Source organism: Schistocerca americana, chromosome 3 (genome assembly GCF_021461395.2).
Source record: "Schistocerca americana isolate TAMUIC-IGC-003095 chromosome 3, iqSchAmer2.1, whole genome shotgun sequence".
NCBI lineage: Eukaryota > Metazoa > Arthropoda > Insecta > Orthoptera > Acrididae > Schistocerca > Schistocerca americana.
Genome location: NC_060121.1, coordinates 183,306,593 through 183,325,488, shown reverse-complemented (window position 1 = coordinate 183,325,488; position 18,896 = coordinate 183,306,593). Strand labels below are relative to the sequence as shown.

General features: G+C 36.2%; 1 protein-coding gene across 2 annotated transcripts in view; it reads left to right on the top strand.

Annotated features, from left to right (window-relative positions):
- The window catches only part of LOC124605444 (nicotinamide/nicotinic acid mononucleotide adenylyltransferase 1), a 105,893-nt gene that overhangs the window by 52,389 nt on the left and 34,608 nt on the right, over positions 1-18,896 (top strand). Inside the window, exon 6 of one of the 2 annotated variants that reach the window (XM_047137120.1) lies at positions 7,309-7,648. The exons of the other annotated variant lie outside the window; for it this stretch is intronic. Within the exon in view, the coding sequence (XP_046993076.1) occupies positions 7,309-7,648 (340 nt within the window). The remainder of the gene's footprint in view (positions 1-7,308; positions 7,649-18,896) is intronic. 2 annotated transcript variants of the gene reach the window in all.

The window sequence follows — 18,896 nt, the reverse complement described above, 5'->3', positions numbered from 1 at the left end:
CATTGCAGAAGCTGCAACTTTACATTGCCTATCTTACAAAACATTATCTTTCATCACTACTTTGCTGTAATGCATTTCATAAGGGAAAACACTTCCGTCAGAATGAAAGCTATCAGCTATGCGAAAAATGCAAAGGTAGTAAGCGAATTGAGAGTGAACAAAGACAGAAACTGAAAAAAAAATTGTAACTTTAACTTTCTGGAATAGAAAAGGAAAACCTCTTAATGCACTTAGTGACTTTAAAATGATATTGTAGGGAGTTTCTCAGTACTACAGGTTTAAGAGGTCTAAGCCTGTGAAGAGTCTCTTCTCCCAGAAAAAAAGCAGTGTCCTCAAAGATGGTGAAAGAGGTAGGCATGCTTTGGAGGCTTTACACTAGCATTTCACCAACTGTAGAAAAAGTATTTTAACTGATGTAAATTTTAATAATAGTAACATTAAATACACTAAAACATGGAAAATCTTGATTACATTCATACCTGCATATTAGTTAAATGTGTATGACGGTAAGCTCCAGTGCAGTGCATTGTGGCAAGTGTGTTCACAGTGACATTACAGCTCACAGTCATTACAGCTCACAGTCTGCCCACATTTCACCAGCGGAGAGTATTAAAATCCTATTGGTTAACTGCCGAAGCCTTTGCAACAAAATTCCAGAGTTTGAATCACTCCAGAAATGCTGTGAAGTTCACATAATATCCATTGAGATAGAAATTGAAGCTGCATGTGAGATTGTTTGTGCAAGACTCAGTATCAGGAATGGGCATAAAATGATGATTGGATTCTTGTATCGCCCACCAGACTCATCTCCTCATATAACTGAAAACTTTAGAGAAAACATCAGTTCATGTATATGTAAGTTCTCCAGTCGTACTGTAGTCATCGATGGAGACTTTAATCAACCAACAAATAATTGGGAAAAATTACAGTTTTGTTAGTGGTGGGCATGATAGGACATCCTGAAAAACAGAAAAGGCAATGTAAATGCCTTTTCTGAAAACTACCTGGAACAGATAAATTGTAGCCCCATTCATGATGGAAAGTATATTAGATGTAATGGCAATAAATATACCTTTACTCTTTGAGGATGTCAACGTCGAAAGTGGTATCAGTGACAGTACGTGGTTGTGGCAACAATGATTACCAAAGTGCAAAGGACAACTAAAACAAGCAGAAAGATAACGATGTTCAGTAAACTAGATAAAAAATGAGTGTTTTTATATCTCAGTGAGGAATGTGAAACTTCCAGTACAGGGCAGGATCATGTAGAGGAACTCTGGCTCAAGTTTAAAAGAATAGTTGACCATGCACTGAATTGATGTGTACCCAGTAGAACAGTTCATAAGGGGAGGGACCCTCGGTATACAGTCACTATAGAGAACAGAGATTACTACATAATAGGTGTAGGGTTATAGGTAGAGAGCTGCTGGATGAAACACGTTTAGCTGTCAAGTGATGCCTTCAGTGACTACCTTAGCAGAATACTATCAAATGATGTTACACAGAACCAAAAGAAATTCAGCTTCTATGTGAAGGATGTGGCTGTGTTAGCCCCCATCATCTAATTATACTCTATCATAGATCCCTCAAACAAAAACCCGTGCTCAGTTCTTGGAAAAAGCACAGGTCACACCCGTCTACAAGAAGTGTATTAGAAGTGATCCACAAAACTACCATACATTATCTTTGACATCAGTGTGGAGAATCTTAGAACATATTCTGAGCTCAAACATAATGAGGTGTCTTGAACAGAATGACCTCCTCAGTACCAATCAGCATAGATTCCGAAAACATCGATCATGTGAAACCCAACTCGCACTTTTCTCAGGACGTACTGAAAGATTTGGATCAGGTAAATACATTATTTCTCGATTTCCAAAAAACATCGGACTGAGTACCACACTTATGCTTATTGTCAAAAGTATCATCATATAGAGTCTCAAATGAAATTCGTGACTGGATTTAGAACTTTTTGGTAGGTACGACAGACCATGTTACCTCGGATGGAGAATCATCATCAGTAGTAGAAGTAACTTCAGGTGTGCCCCAGGGAAGTGTGTTGGGATCCTGGCTGTGCCAGTTGTATATCAATGACCTTGCTGACAATATTAAGAGTTACCTCAGTCTTTTTGCAGATGATGCAGTTATCTGTGATGAAGTGCTGTCTGAAAGGAGCTTCGTAATTATTCAGTCAGATCTTGATAAGATTTCAAAGTGATGCAAAAATTGGAAACTTACTTTAAATGTAAAATTGTGCACTTCACAAAATGAAAAGGCGTAGTATCCTATAACTATAATATCAGTGAGTAACTTTTGGAATTGGCCAACTCATACAAATATCTGGGTGTAACACTTTTCAGGGATATGAAATGGAATAATCACATAGGCTCAGTTGTGGGTAAAGCAAGTGGGAGACTTGGGTTTTGTTGGTGGAATACTGGGGAAGAAGCAATCATGCTATAAAGGAGATGCTTATAAATAACTCGTGCAATCAGTTCTAGAATATCGCTCAAGTGATTGGGAGACATGCCAAACAGGACTAACAGGATATTAAATGTATACAGTGAAGGGCAGCAGCAATGGTCACAGGTTTGTCTTATTTGTGGGAGAGTGTCACAGAGGTACTGAACAAACTGAATTGGAAGACTCTTGAAGATAGGTGTAAAATATCCCAAGAAAATCTATTAACAAAGTTTCAAGAACTGGCTTTAAATGATGACTCTAGGTATATACTGCGTATTGCTCACATAGCGATTTTGGTGATAAGATTAGAATAATTACTGCACTCACTGATATACAAAACACACACACACACACACACACAGGCATTCAGACACTTATTCTTTCTGCACTCTGTATGTGAATGGAATGGTAAGAAACGCTAATAACCAGTACAATGGGACATACCCTCTGCCATGCACCTCCATGCAGACCCCTACCATGTATTCTAGTGTGTGTGGCTTGCCTGGTGCTCATCATGAATGTAAACAGTACAGAGGTGCACATTGGACTATGTTAGAGTGTTTAATGGGTGTTGAACTGTGGTGTGCCATAAATAAGGTACAAGAAACTACAGTTATGAGTAATTTCCTGTTCAGCTGTTGGAAAGTGGTACAGGAAACAGTGCCGGTCTCAAGTCAGATGTCAGCTTGAATATAACTGTTCATATGTGGGACCTTACTTCTGCTTCACTGCTCGTAACAGGATCCCACTGCACTACTATCTATTTATAGTGAATATTTAACTACTGTATACTTCAAAGTTTTTTAGCATCATGCCCATTTACATAACCCTTTCCCCCATGTGAGCCTTTTTTTTACAGAACTCAAGACTTTTTATGAAAGGTGACAATCTTCTACAGGAGTGAAGTGATGAATTTGCATTGCTAACACAGGACACATTGGAGGGAGCAGTGGCAGGAGGGGCAGGGGTGGAGAGGGGGGAAGATTTAAGGGGAAGTTTTGAAGGGTGAAAAGATGTATTATGTACAGTGATCATTATTTTGAAAAATAAAATAAGTGGAGAAATATTGTAAAACTTCCCTCAGAACTTTGATCTCTGAAAATGTGTATGTATTAATATATCTGCAATGATGAAAAATACAGACTAGTACACAAAAAAGTAACAGATTTTTAAATTTCTTTTTTCAAATTATTGTGGTGTAATTATATTGCACATTAGGTATTGTTAGGAAATGAGTACTCAGTAGTAAACACAATAGATTTTGTGCCTGTGCTTCTATTTTTAATCAGAGAGAAAATTAATTTTTAATGGGATTTGAAAATACATTTTCACATTGTAGTGAAGACAATCATTTCATCAGGATCAGTGATATCAGTTTGTGCCTGTCATGTAGTTCACTGTTCCTTTTGTACAGTATTCCTCTTTTAAAGGTCTATGAAGAATTTACAAATCGAATTATATTCAAATAAAATTAAAGAAATCTACTCCTTACTAAACATCACACATATGTACAGTGGATTTGAGGTCAAAGGCACAGAGCAGGACAAGACAGGAATTTAAAAAAAATAATCTGAAAGGGTATTTTTGACTTGATACTTCAGAAGACATAATTTTTTGGATTTTTCTTTTGGATGACATTCATACATTAATAGGAAGTGAATCATATTTGGTTTAATGTGCCTTCGAACTGGTTGAAATCTCACTACTTGTTAGTGTTATTTCTTCATTTTAGCACAGTAAGCAAACCACAGAAGACAGAAAATCCGGTTTTGCAGTTTAATGGTAGTAAAATTTAGCAGTGCCTAATTCAAAATTGTAGGAAATACAAAGAACAAACACCCAACAAGCCTACTGAAAACACACTTTCTAAATGATAGACTGCTTGTAGTGGAAAGAGTAAAGGTAATCACTCGTTTTTAATTGAGGTGTTGAGTGTTCTATAGACACACAAACGAAATTGGAAAAAAATTGCTGAGCTCTTGGACAGTACCCCCCGTCAGATCTAACTAAGACAGAGTACACAAACATATCAATGAAAATAATCAATTATTGATAATATAAATGAATAGATAAAAAAAATCTGTTCACCAAGTGGCGGCAGGGGAACACATACGTATAAGGATTTAACTTTTACTAGCTTTTGGAATCAGTGACTCCGCCTTCTGGCATAAGAGTTGCAGGAGGACAAAGAGGGGTGAAGGAAAAGGACTGGAGAGGTTTAGGAAAGGAGTACAGTTTGCAAAAGTCACCCATAACCCCGGGTCAGGGGAGACTTACCAGGCAGGATGGGAAAGTCATTCCTGCAAATCGTGCCCAGTAACTCCCTCCTGGCACTTAGGGTTCCGGATGACTTTTCTGAACTTTCCCTACACCTCTCCTGTCCTTTTCCTTCACCCCTCTTCCTCACCCTTCAACTCTTCTGCCAGAAGAGGGAGCCACTGACTCCAATGTGTGTGTGTGTGTGTGTGTGTGTGTGTGTGTGTGAGAGAGAGAGAGAGAGAGAGAGAGAGAGAGAGAGAGAGAGAGAGAGAGAGAGAGAGAGAGAGAGAGAGAGATTAATAGGGTAACTTAGTCATTTAAGAATATAATGACCTTTCTTTAAACATAAATTATGGTGGACAGTCTGTATTCCAGACCAAATAGAACTTGTGGTCACAAGTTTAAATGGAGAACATTGATTGTAGGACAGCACTTCTGCATGAATCTTTCATATATTGAAAGCCTCGTATCTTTCATACTATCCTGGCAGTACCTAATCTCACTAATTTAATGCTAAATTTTCCGAAGACTGGAACTGTTAATTCCCATGGTTAGTGAAGCTAGTATTTCAAGGTCACAAGGAGAGCAGCCATTGTGAGAATAATTTTAAAAAGTAACAAAATTGTTTTTTCCTGTATCAGAATTAACAAAAAAGGATGCATTCTTATTTGTTTAATATGTACTTACTTAAAACTGAGACATCTGTAGGATACAGTAACATCTCATTATTCCTGTTGTGGTAGTGGCTGATGAAGGTGTTATGCTGCTATTACCTAAAATATGTTAGAATTTATTCATTATCCCTACAGAACTCTTGTAGAGTTAAAAACTAACAAATATTTATGATTTCTTTTGACAGAAAATGAAAAGTAAATTTGTTACAATACTTCTAAACACTATAACTTAACTTTCACTATACCTCCACAGTTTTTGACAAGCTGCCTAGTGATAATAGTCTACAAGTCGTAGAAGATTTGAAAAGAAGTGTTTCTTGAATTTTAATGTTATTTAGAGCGACTTTTAATGATTAGTAAGCATAGGTTTGTGACAATATGGATGATTGCGTTATTAATAGTGCATTCAAATTACTATATTTTTTCCATACATTGATGTCTTCCATTGATTTATATTTGCACATGAATTGCTGAGGAAACACAGTACAACAGCACGCATAGAATGGAAAGTGTTTATCTGAAATAAGATTGTCTGTATTAATAGATATTAGCTCATAGACATATTCTAATTAATAAATGTTGGCAAAGGAGATGTCATCTTGTGACTCTTACAGATTTCTCAGTGAAATTTATAATCTTCAAAAATTAGAATTTGCAGCTGACTCATTCCGCTGTCCACTCCAAGATCTGGTTTACACCACATATTGTATCAGTGTGGCATTCTTTACCATATACAAACTATAAGAACTTTAAATGTTAAAAACATTAGCATTAGACACGACTCAAGCAGCCAACTAAATTAGCAGTCATTGCATCACCTTTGAGCATGAAATGAAATACAATGGTACCAGGTTTGTAGTACAGGCTCCATGCTTCAAACACTATGTAATAAAGGACATGATTGAGAATAGTGTGTAGATAGTTCTCACAACAGAATTGGTGGCTTTAATTTAAGTAAAGATGTGTTGTAATGCTTCTTCCCAACCACATCCCTTTCATCTTAGATACTGTAACAATTATATTTATCTAATATGGATAACAGCTAGGGACCAGATGTGCAGCAGCAGAACATCACTGGCAAGAACATCAAACAGTTTCTTTTTTGAAAAGAAAAGGCAACCTGTTCAGTTCAGGTTGGTTGGAATCCGGACAGCGAGCTGCAGCAGACTATGCAAAAAAGAAAAATGCAGCCAGGAGATCTGTCAAAATAACATGGGGGAAGGGGGGGGGGGGGTGTAACATCAACTTGGCTGCAGTCTGAGAAATCTGGAGATCACAGATCTGATCATACTTTGTGTCATGGTAAAACTGTCACCGAGCAGTCATTTCACTTCCTATGTTGCTTTAATTTATTTCTTTTTGCCTTACTTTCTTGCAAAAATAATTGTACTTATTCAGTTTTTTAGGTGATGTTGATATTAAGAGTGATACCATTTATCTAATTTTAAAAAGCATGATGTGCGACAACTTAGTATGATAGTACAAAAATCCTTGTGCAAATTATAGTGGCTTGAACAAAACACAATAATATTACTTTTTAGAAAGTGAAAGTTATTTATCAGACTTGTGGAGCTATCAGACAAAGTTCATTGATCTGCAAGTTAAGCAATTTAAAAATAAAATAGAAAAAAAGTAAATAATATTTTTATATAATTTTCATCTACACATTATTACAAGATCTTTCTGTTCTAAAGTATTTGTTAATGCCATCTATGCAATGAAAGTAAAAATGTAAAATTCATATTTAATAAATATTTATGTCACTATTTATAAAAGATATGTGTTTTATTTTTCTTAAGATGCAAAATCCACGCAACAAAAAGTGACATGACAAAATCATTTCAAAATCACTTGTTCAGTTAAATTTTCTTTCTTTTTCATGCTATCCTGATGTGCTCCATCATTTGAGCAGTAAGTATTTGTATCCAGAATTTTGTGGTACACAACCATTTCTAACTCCTTCCCCCAGTGATGTGAATATGGATTCGCCCAGTCCAAATACACAGATCACGGCCCTCACGTATGATTGTGAATTCCAAAATAAGAAAAATTCAGAACAAAATGATCCTTGTGTTAATGTCCCAGTCACATATATTAGAGTTGAACACATTTCTGGAGAACATATTGAAAATGAGGTGCATTATGCAGAGAGACTAAGTAATGATGAAAACTCAAAACGCTCTGCAATTGGCTATCCAGGTCAAGCAGTGCAAATAATTTCCACACCTACTGGTGACAGAATTGCGAAACAGGTGAGTGAAACAAAAGTGACACCTCCAAATGAAAGAGATGATGAGCCTGTTGCAAGTGTTCAGATTCAGATAACTAAAGAGGGAATTAAAGTAATAAGTGATAAGGAGACTACAGTGTGAAACAACTTTTCTCACTTCATTTCACTGCAATATTAGAAAAGCTATAATCAAGCCAATTTGAGAACTGAAGGTATGTGCTTATTGGCCCAACAGAAGGAAACTACTGAAAAATTCACCAATAAGAAAGTAAAGTTTATTAACTTCATTGCAGACTTGTAGATATCATGACAGTTATCTTAGAGCATAACTACTTTGTTTTTTCGTTTCTTGACACACATTTTGCATTGGCAGCCATTAAGAATGGTTCTTCTTGTTCTATGTGAAAACTTCTGCAGAATTATTTCTTTCCTGGTCCCCTGTTTAGCTGTCTGTTTTTGAATGTATGCTCAAACCAAATACTTCTGTGCCAAATTAAACAAATATGTGTGTGTGTAAACTGGCTCAGATAAAAGTTGTGTTTCTTAATATTGTGCCTGGTTGTGATATTGGCCTAGAGCCACTCAAATCTCTCTACTTCCAAAAAATAAATTTTGTCAAACCACCATACTGTATAGTTATTAGTTCTGTTGTAAATAATGTTCCAAAGGTTATTAGATGGTAATTTATTCTCACATTATCTTCACTAGATGAAGATTGAGATACTCTTTTGAGACATACTTTTCAGTATTTTACTACAGAATTTTTTTGTACATTTATGCAAACAATTGAAAAATATTCATAACATGAAATTTTTGCTGTTAAGTTACATTATCAGCTTGTAGTGATTTACAAACAAGGGAATATTGAAGTGCACAGTTCAATATGTGTGTTCCTGATAAGTGTTGTGCTAATTTGTTGCCATAATTGTGAGTACTAAGTAACTTCTGATAACAATGACTTGATATTCTTTATAATGAGAGATACATTTGAAAGATTTTAAGAAGTTGTTGTGATGTAGTCTTCCATTTCAATTGTATATTTCCAATACAAATTTCTTGTGATTTTTGTATGAGCCGTCTGTCTTTCTCCTTTTGATACAAAGAAATATGTGTAGAAGCTGCCAAGTTGTAGACTTTTTGTACTTGCATTTCTATTAATTTTATCATCAATGTGGTTGTGTATATGCAGGGATTTCTATTCATTTATCAATTGAATGAGTTATACTATGACATTCATGTGTGGTAATCAAAGCGATAATGAGCTATATTGGATAAAAATTTCAGTGCAGTTTCATTAAACATTAAATTGTGTTGCCATTGCGAATTTTACTAATTAAAAATAAAGGTAAGTCACCTCTGGCCTCAAATATTTATCAAAGGCTCATACTTCAAGGAAGAGATCAGTTCTCCTCCTGCTCTTAAAGATATATATTAATTATCCATAATGTCCTTTAGTGTCACTTTCGAAATGGCTGTGTTATATTGGAGATGTGGATTATACTTTTAGAAATTCATTTTTATGAAGTCTCTGGAGTAGTGTGTCATATTTATAACAGGATTTTTTTTTTTTTTTTTTTTTTTTAATGGAAATTGAAGAAACCAGATTTGCCAAGCACAAAGGCAATACTACTTCCTCCTAATCCTGCCACATCTCCTCTTCCTCCTCCTCCTGCTGGTAGTAAAACTACTACTACTACTACTACTACTACTACTACTACTATTCTTCAGCTCCTCCTTAACCTCTTGCACACCCCTTCTTTATATTCACTAATATATTTGTATGAAGCGATATGTTGCAGTGATTGAGGCAGTGGTCTCTCATTTGACAAAAGTGGAGTTCATATACCCAGAGTTAGGTTTTCTGCGACTTCCCTAAATAACTTAAGGGGAATGTCAGGTTAATTCCTTTAAATTTGACACTACCAATTTCCTTTGCCAACCATATCCGATCTGAAATTGTTCTCTATTACTAATTTATATCATCATCGACAGAGCATTAAACCATAATCTTTTTTTTCCCCCCCCTTTCTTTTCATCTGCCACTCAATACTATCCCATTTCTCTTATTTTCTTACACCTTTCCCTCATGGAATATTTCTCCAGCTCTTTAAACATCAATATCAGTAAATTCTCCATCAATTGCTTCTTTGTGTTGCATCTGCCTGGTAAACTGTGTAACCATTACTTCATAATTGTGCTGATTCTCTTGCAAACCAGTTATGTGTTCCACCATGTTCTATTGCAGTAATCTTACAAAAGGGTGTAATAATTCCTACCCTCCCCCCTAATACATATTTTTAGCTATGCTGCCATTAAAGTTATTACATTTTTATGATTCATTATAATTTTTGGTGGCATCTATATCATTCTACTACTATTAATTGTAAATGTATAGAAAATTTAATTTATGATGTGGTGGCTATGTTGTGAACCATTATCTACCCTTAAAAAGTCCCAGTTGTATTCTACGGCAATGGCAACAGACAACGAATGCAGTGTATGTACCATCCTTTGTTGGCTAGCATCATATACATTATACTGAATTGCTCAATGAAAGATATAATGCAATAGATTTTTGCCAGTGTGTTTGCATGTTACTTATACATATTACATCTGATGCTACATTCCTCGATTTTGCCAAGTTCCCTGTCTCAGAGGCCAGACATTACATTTCACATTAAGTGTATTGTCAAAATTGTAGAACAAGTATTCTCACCAGGTGACTTGTCTTCCAGATTTAGAATATGTGCTGTTAAATACTAGTAATATGATATACTTGTGGTGTTTTGCAATACATGTGTAGAAAGTTCCTGTTGATTGTAGTTACGGCTGTGTTGTCGTATTGAAATACTTTTTGTAAAATGTATACATCAGTATGATAATATTTAGTAAAAAGTATGCCTCTCTGCTGTCCCCTACATCAATATTTATTTCACTGTCATGTTAGCTTTCTTCTGTTATAGAGATTCATATTTCGTTTATATTCTCATTTGTGTACAGGTACGCAAGTGACACACACACACACACACACACACACACACACACACACACACACACATTATTTTTTTTATTATTGGTACTATTATTCCTTTTATTGTTGAGACTCCAGTCAAATGAATTTTCTGCAACTTTCAAGTTAATGCTTTGTGTGTGTGTCGTATGCCTCACATATTTGTTGCACAGCACAGGTATTAGTTGTTCTTGAGAGATTGCTTTTACGAACAAAAGAATTACAACTTTAATGATTTACTACAATATAATGTGGAGGTCTCACAGTAAGTGGATTTTTACAACAAATGAAAAAAGCTCGTAAACAAAAGATGTAATAAGGTGATTAAACATGCTAGATCATTCAGGAGTGCCCTTATTTTATTTATTATATATAAATAAATATAATTCAGTTCTAAAATTGTACACAAAATACTATTTTATATTCACTTATCTCAGTTTTGTGCAGCAGAATGTGTAGGCTACATAAATGGGATATTAAGATATATATTTTAATGATAAAACACTGTGAAATTAGTTGTTAAATGTATGTCAATACATTATTTATATCTTCAGTCATGGAATGTACTACATATTCTCATCAGTTGTAAATATTATCCATAAATTTACAGTATTCAATAGAATTATTTTAATTCATGATTAGATAGAAGTATTGAGGACTTTTCCTATTTACTATGGTAGTTTGATCTCTTAGTGAGTGAACACCTGTTCATGGGTTTTAACTCCATTGCAGGATTAATTCAGTGCTACAATAAAATTACAATTTGAGTAGCTTTGTAAATAGATTCTGTGGATCACCGTTTAAAAATGTGAATAAAAGTAAATTTTGTCATCAGTTTCTTAAACTCTTATACTTCCCACATACTTCTCAGACTTTGCACTGGCGGGAAACTATGTCTTAGTAAGAGCTATGCGCTTGAGAATAATAATGGAGCTAAATAGCTTTCTCATCGCTATTACATTTAGTTACGCCATGACAGATGCATTTAGAATTTGATGGGTCTCAGTAAATCATTGTAATTATCATATTGCAATTTTTTTTTTGTAATGTGCTGGGTAATCCATCAGTAGGTATTTACTATGGAAAAAATCAGTATCTGTAACTATGGGAACAGGTGTATTTACTCTTCCGTGAAATATGTATTAAGAAGTCACAAATACCAAAATAAATTTCTGTGTAGTGCATACTAAACAAAATACGCAACAGTAATGTTTGTTTGATATTCCAGGTAATTAATAGCTGTACCTTTATAAAAATAAACAAAGACCTCAAAGCCTATTCAGCTATGAATGATAGACACACAATTGTGTGTTCTTTCCTTATTTGCTCTTTTCAGTATTGACAATGATGTAAGAGGTGACTGGAAAGGAGGAGGAAATTATGGTGCACTTATTCGAACATGAGTGGGATGGGGTAGATATAATTGGGCTTGAGACGCTTGTTTTGTCTTAGATTAATTGGGAAGTGAGGGAGGAGGGGAGGATGCCATGTATGGCTTGTAGGATGGTGACTGAAGCTATGTAACATTTACTGGGAAAAAGTGGTGGATACTGTGTAAAGTTATTGATGGGGGGGATTCTGAGGAACCAAGTTCTAATACAAGCTAAATGTGAAAATATAAACTTTGACATCTGAAAATGTGACACGTCTTAAAATATTTTGGATTGTTATGCCATCGTTGGATGAATTTGTTGTTGAAACCCAATCTTTCATCCTCGTCTTTGTAGGACATTTTCAAGAGGAGCAGTAATGATGCACACATTGGCTCGCTACTGACTAGTGCACCGACAGGTCTGTAACAAGCAAGAGGTGCATCGTATCTTCGAAAAAGCTACAATCCCCCTTGAAGATTTCCTCTTCAGACAAGGACAAAATGTTGGGTTTTGACAAGAAATTCATTTGACCATGACATAATAGTCCAGAATATTTTAATAAGTGTAAATCAGAATAGTTAAATGCCAAGTTTTTTGCAACAACAATAATTGACCGAATGGAGGAAAATGGTAATTTTTTAAATCAAATGTGCAAAAGGAACAGCGCAATAGAAGAGTATAAACCCCAGCAATTAATTAATTGACTGTAAGAGAGAATAACAGCCAAGAGACAGTATCAGTTACTTCATCTTAATGTATTGTGTCTAAATTTAAAATTATGGCAGGACTTGTGGTAATGATTGGAATGTTAGTAGCAAATTGGTTGCAGAATCAGGCTAATAATCACTTTAAAAAAATTCCCCATCCTTAATATTGTGGTCAGGTTACAGAAAGCGAGAAATGATTTGGACCTTTTTAGATCTTCCAGAAATGGTTATTTACTCTTCCCAAATACCGGATTCCAGTTGGGGTTAGTGAACGGGTGTGTAATTAGGCAGGTGGCCAGCAGTGCATTGGGATTTTGAATTGTGCAGTCCACCTCGATAGCTGAGTGGTCAGCGTGACAGAATGCCATGCTAAGGGGCCCCGTGTTCGATTCCCGGCTGTGTCGGAGGTTTTCTCCACTCAGGGACTGGGTGTTGTGGTGTGTTGTCTTCATCATCATCATAATCTCATCTCCGTCGATACGTAAGTTGCCAAAGTGGCATCACCTCAAAAGACTTGCACCAGGCGACCGGTCTACCCAATGGGAGGCCCTAGCCACATGACACTTCATTTTTGAATTATGCAATATGCAGAAAATTTAGCAAGACACTTAAGTTGGAAACATCCACTGACGAGATGGTGTATTTTAAGAAATAAAACTATTGACATGACGCCAACATAGACTCTGTAAATGATGATATTTATAAGTAGCATTTATGACCAGAAAAGTATCTTTTGTATATAATCTTAATAGTCTCTTTTACCACAACATCTAAGGATAGCAGGTGTGTTACTTTGTTTTTCCACAGATCATAGAATAAAAGTTAGCCATAACCAATATGATTATATAAAACCATTACAGTAATATATTTATTGAGAGAACAGAACAAGGGGGAGTCATTCTTACCCTTGATGTGTTTGGAAAAGGTAACTAATGAATTATATACAATAAAACATGTGTATACTTGTCCATGCAGGTCATATTAATAAAATGGGCTATAATAGGGAGCATATAAGAAGCTGAAGACATAAAAACGATAACTCATTGAGAAGAGGATTTATAAAAAGCTGTGCATAATTACAAGAAAGACATCTGTACTGTGATTCTGCATTTCAAATGATAATAATAAGCAAATAAGGACTTCACTGCTCTTGTAAGCACATTTGCTCAAATCCTTTAATAGCATTGTGAAGTTATTCCACATTACCCCTCTTTTCATTGGTCCAAGTGCGCTAAGTAAGTGGTACTCTTTTCTGTATTGAAACTTTGACAACCTTTTCTCTCTCTCTCTCTCTCTTTCTCTCTCTCTCTCTCTCTCCCAGAGAAACTCGTGCTCTAATTGAACACTTTTAATATTTTTTTTACCTAATTTATGGTTCTCAAAGTTGACGTTTAGTAGATTCTGAGTGAGCTACACCACTACGTCAGCGCAAAAGCAACTCGTACAGCTTACGAAAGCAGTATGTCCTTCCCATCAGTAAATCAGATGCTCTTTGTTTCAGTTTTAGAAAAGTGAATAGATAAAGTCCAGATAAATTAGTGATGACCCACATTCAAAGGTTTTTTGATCCTATTGCTGGCAGTGCTGAAGGATGAGTTCGTACTTTTCAGACGTAGGTTTTTTTGCTGTCTTGACAATTTGTCATTTGGGGGAAACCCCTAGAAAACACCAGTTAAAAAGCCAGTTGGCTGTATTTTAAGAAAGAATGTTGTGGTTTTGAGTAGGAGCATACAGATAATACAGTGAAAGTAGAAATGAAAAGTTTGGTCTATGTAGTCACCTAACAATATGCTCATATTCATTTTCAGACTTTTTGTTCCTCCCTTCAACTCTTTTGCTCTCACTTCATCCATCTTAACACTGTAGTTAAATGATTATTTTTGTTGCGTACTTTCCTGTTTTAATTTCCTCTGTATGCATCCTGTATTTTTTACCATATTCTACTATGCACTGATACTGTGAGGCATGATTTTTCACTCTGTTAAGGTAGTGATATCATTATTCGCATCATCCTCATCACAGGTAAGGTGCTGCTTCTTCCTTTTAATTGGTGTGCAAAAACTAACTAATGGCAACCTGTGATCTTCTGTATGGGAAGTGTGTTGATGCCATTGTTGCCTATAGTATTCTTCGATTCTATGTCTGTATTCTACAAGCTATCCAGTAGTATGTGGCAGAGAGTGCTTTGTGTGCTCCTGTTTGTTTCCCCAGTTTGTAATCCAGTTGTGAACAGTGCACCAGAACAACAATTGTTGGCAAGCCTCTGTGTGAGCTCGAACCTCTCTAGTCTTATCTGTGTGATTTTTTTGGCAAAGCATACGTGGAAAAAAAGCAGTATATTGGTTGACTCTTCTACGAACATACATTCTTGGAATTTTGACAGTAAACCACATTGTGATGAACAGAGTCTCTGTTGCAGCAGCTTATGCTGGAGTTAGGTGAGCATCTCTGTGACACTTTCACCCTTATTAAACAAACCAGTGATAAGACATGCTGCTATTCTGTGGATCTCCTTCCTCTCATCTGTCAGTCCTATGTGGTAAGGGTCCCAGACTGACACAATATTCAGTGACTGGTTGAACAAGGGCTTTGCAAGCTACCTGCTTCATGGGTGGGCTACACTTTCTGAGGATTCATACAGCGAATTTCAGTCTGGCATTTGCCCTTCCTATGATTAGTTTTATGTGGTCATTTCACTTTATACTGCTCCATACACCTACTCCTTGATATTTAGTAGAGTGACTGCTTCCAGCGATCGATTGACAGTTATGTAATAATGTGGTAAATGCATCTTTCCATCTATTTCTGTGTGATACATTACATTTGTTTATGTTGAGGGTCAGCTGTCAAGCCCTGCACCAGTCATCAAATGTCTATTGGTCCTCATGTGTGTCACTACAATTTTTTCGCTTTGCAATTTCTCTATATACTACATCATCATCTGTGAACAACCTCGCAGAGCATCCAATGTTATCCACGGTATCATTTGTGTAATGTGAACAGTAATTGTTCTATAACACCTTCTTGGGGTATGGCTGAAGTTACTTTTATGTCTGAGGATTTACCACCAGTAAGAATGGCACTCTGCATTCTATTCACGCTGCGTTCTATTTGCTAGAAACTCTTCAGTCTAGACATACAACTGGTCTGATATTATCTATGTTCATATTTCGTTCATTAGGGATCGCTGTGTAACTGTATCAAATGTCTTTAAGAAATCGAGAAACACAGCATCAACCTGTATGTACTGCCCTTTGAGTCTTGTAGATAAGCATAGTGATCAGAGTTTTATGTGATCATTTTTTGTAGAGTCTGTGTTGATTGCGACAGAGGAGATTTTCATTCTCCAGAAAGGTCATAATATGTGATCATAAAATGTGTCCAAAGGTGTACAACAGACTGATGTCCATGATATCGGCCTATAGTTGTGTGTGTCTTTCAATGACCCTTCTTGAAAATGCAAATGGTTGGACCTTTTTTTGTCAATAAATGGAATGCTTCATTTCTTCAGTGACCTACAGTTGACTGTTGCTAGAATAGAAGCAAGTTCTATTTAGAATTGTTTAGGTACCCCATCAGTTCTTTTGTTAAATGAATTTGATTTTCTATCTCCCCCCCAAAAAAATCACTTATTTTGATATGTCTAATTTCGGTGTTTGTTGAAGTAGGAACCTTGGTACAAGCTTTCTTGGTGAAACAATTTTGCAAAAAGGAATTCAGTATTTCAGCCTCCTCTCTGTCATCCTCTGTTTCTATACTGTTATGGTCACCACCAGCAGAAGGTTTCGATCTGTTTACTGGTTTAATATAAGTCCAGAGCTTCATAGAATGCAATATTGCAATGCCGGTGTTATTCAGTATGTTCCTTGTGCATCCATGTTCGAAGGAGCATTACATTATAATTCGGAATACCACAGGCACTGCAATATCGTACTTTCCGCTGACAAGCGACTGTCATGTAAAATGTCTCCCCAGTATGGGAATATACATAATGGATATAAGAGTACAGGTTGTACACACATGGTTGTCAACATATGGAAGCTTGGGTCTGGCTGAGAGTTGTGCTCCGATAACCAAATGGTAAGGTGACCATTTGCAATAAGTGAGTAATCCAGGATTGAATCCCAGTCTGGCACAAATTTTCATTGTCGTCATTTATTATACAGCTGATGGTAGACTATATTTGCAATTGTGAATACATTTTGTGTAAAATGTCTTAGGGTGTTCTGTTAGATCTGTAGGTAGAATTTTACTTTTAAGTTCATTGAATGACTGCCTTACATATGGCTCTGCTTACACTAATTTTGGCTTTATTCCATTTTTGTCGTGTGTGCTTTCACTGTGGTGAACACTGTGCCATGTTTGGTGCAGTCCCTTACATCCACAATGTCGCGTAAGAAATTTCTTTATGATTTTCAGGATCCTACATTTTTACTGTAACTTTTTGCTACCATACAAACATGTGCATGATATCATAATTTTGTAACATTTCTTTATTATTTCTTTTGTACAGTGTTATACCAGAGCTATAATATTTCCACATAATCCCTAAACATTAGTTAATATGCTTTAAGTACCCTGACATAAGAAGGTGTAACTTGCACCGACATAATTTAAAATATGTTACTTATTCTAAGTTCGATTAACTTAATATTTTTTTAACCCCATAATATTGTTGACATAGAATGCAATTGCTTTGACTTTTGTATTTGTTACTTCACAATTGTAGCCAATGAAGCAGATCTTTGCAGGTCGTTTTCAAAAATCTGGAGAGATAAGAGCATTGACTAACACACATCAAGGTAGGGTTTTTCCTCCATAGTAACACAAATTGAACAGAATATGTAACACTCAACACCTGTCTCTAACGCTATGGCTTCATGACCTTTGTCATCATAACAGATGCTAAAGTATTGGTACTACTCATCGCCCTCTAGTTAATATTACTGTTTTCTGCATGTGAGATGTCTTCTTCCTTTAAGGCAAACTAAACATAATAATTGAGATTGTGAACACAACTAGATGTTAACTGTCCTAATAACTACTAGGTGGTTATAATTAAAATGCAGCTACTCACAAAGGTCCAGTGGGGGGGGGGGGGGGGGGGCAATGTATTTAATCAATTCATAAACAACAAGAGGTTCACAATTGTAAGCATTCCATTTTTGCTGTGAAGGTAAGAACATGTGTGAAAAGAAGGCGAGTAGTTGCCAAGCACCATAAGCTAGCTGTTACAATGCTGCACCAATAGCAGTCTGGCAAGCATCTACCACAAACGCAATATGTGCATCGAATGAAGAGTGGTATTTGCTATGCTTTGCTTTCCTGCTTCAAAGTCATGGTTCATCACATCTTGTCAATTAGAGTGGAGAATTTTCTTTAGTTTTAGGTCTAGAAAGTGTTGCAGTTGGCTATTCTTTCAACATGGCTGAGTGGGGCGGATGACGCAAGAAAAAAATTTAGTATTTCTAAGAAACAGTGTAGGTTTCAGGCCATGAAATCTTCATTATGGCTCCTACTTTTTCAGGAAGCAGTAGTGATCCTGTTGATGAAATCAGATGACCCAAAAAGATACTCTGTAGTTGGCTTCATACAAACTTAGCAGTGTTCAGTACCACACCATGTTGTTCTAAGTGCTTAAAGACTTCCACCAAGTGTTGCGTGTGCTCTTCTGTAGTGGTTGAAAAGACAAGGATGTCATCTACGTTGGCAAAACAGAATCAATATTCTTTCAGAAGGGTGTCAATAAACCTTTGCCAAGACTGTGCATGTTCTGTCGACCAAATGGCATGATTGTGGCTGTTTTCAGGATGTCGTCATCTGCCACGGGAATTTGTGTGATGGCCTTTGCACTGTATAGCACACTAAACACAGCTGTGCCACACAGAGCATAGTAATAATCTCTTAAAAGGGTACTGGATATCTGTCTGGCTCTGTCCTTGCATTAAGTGCTCATAATCGCCACAGGGGCACTACGCACCCACTTCTCTGGTATTAGTTGGAGACGTGATGACACTGCATTGCTAGAAGACCTGCCTTTGCAATAGCCACGTAGCCAGAAATTAATTGCCTACAGCCAGAAGCTAATTGCCTATGTCTGCATGAAACTGGTGGACCATCAGTAGTTTTGATGTAATGAATAGTATTGTGACAAAAAATGGTTCAAATGGCTCTGAGCAC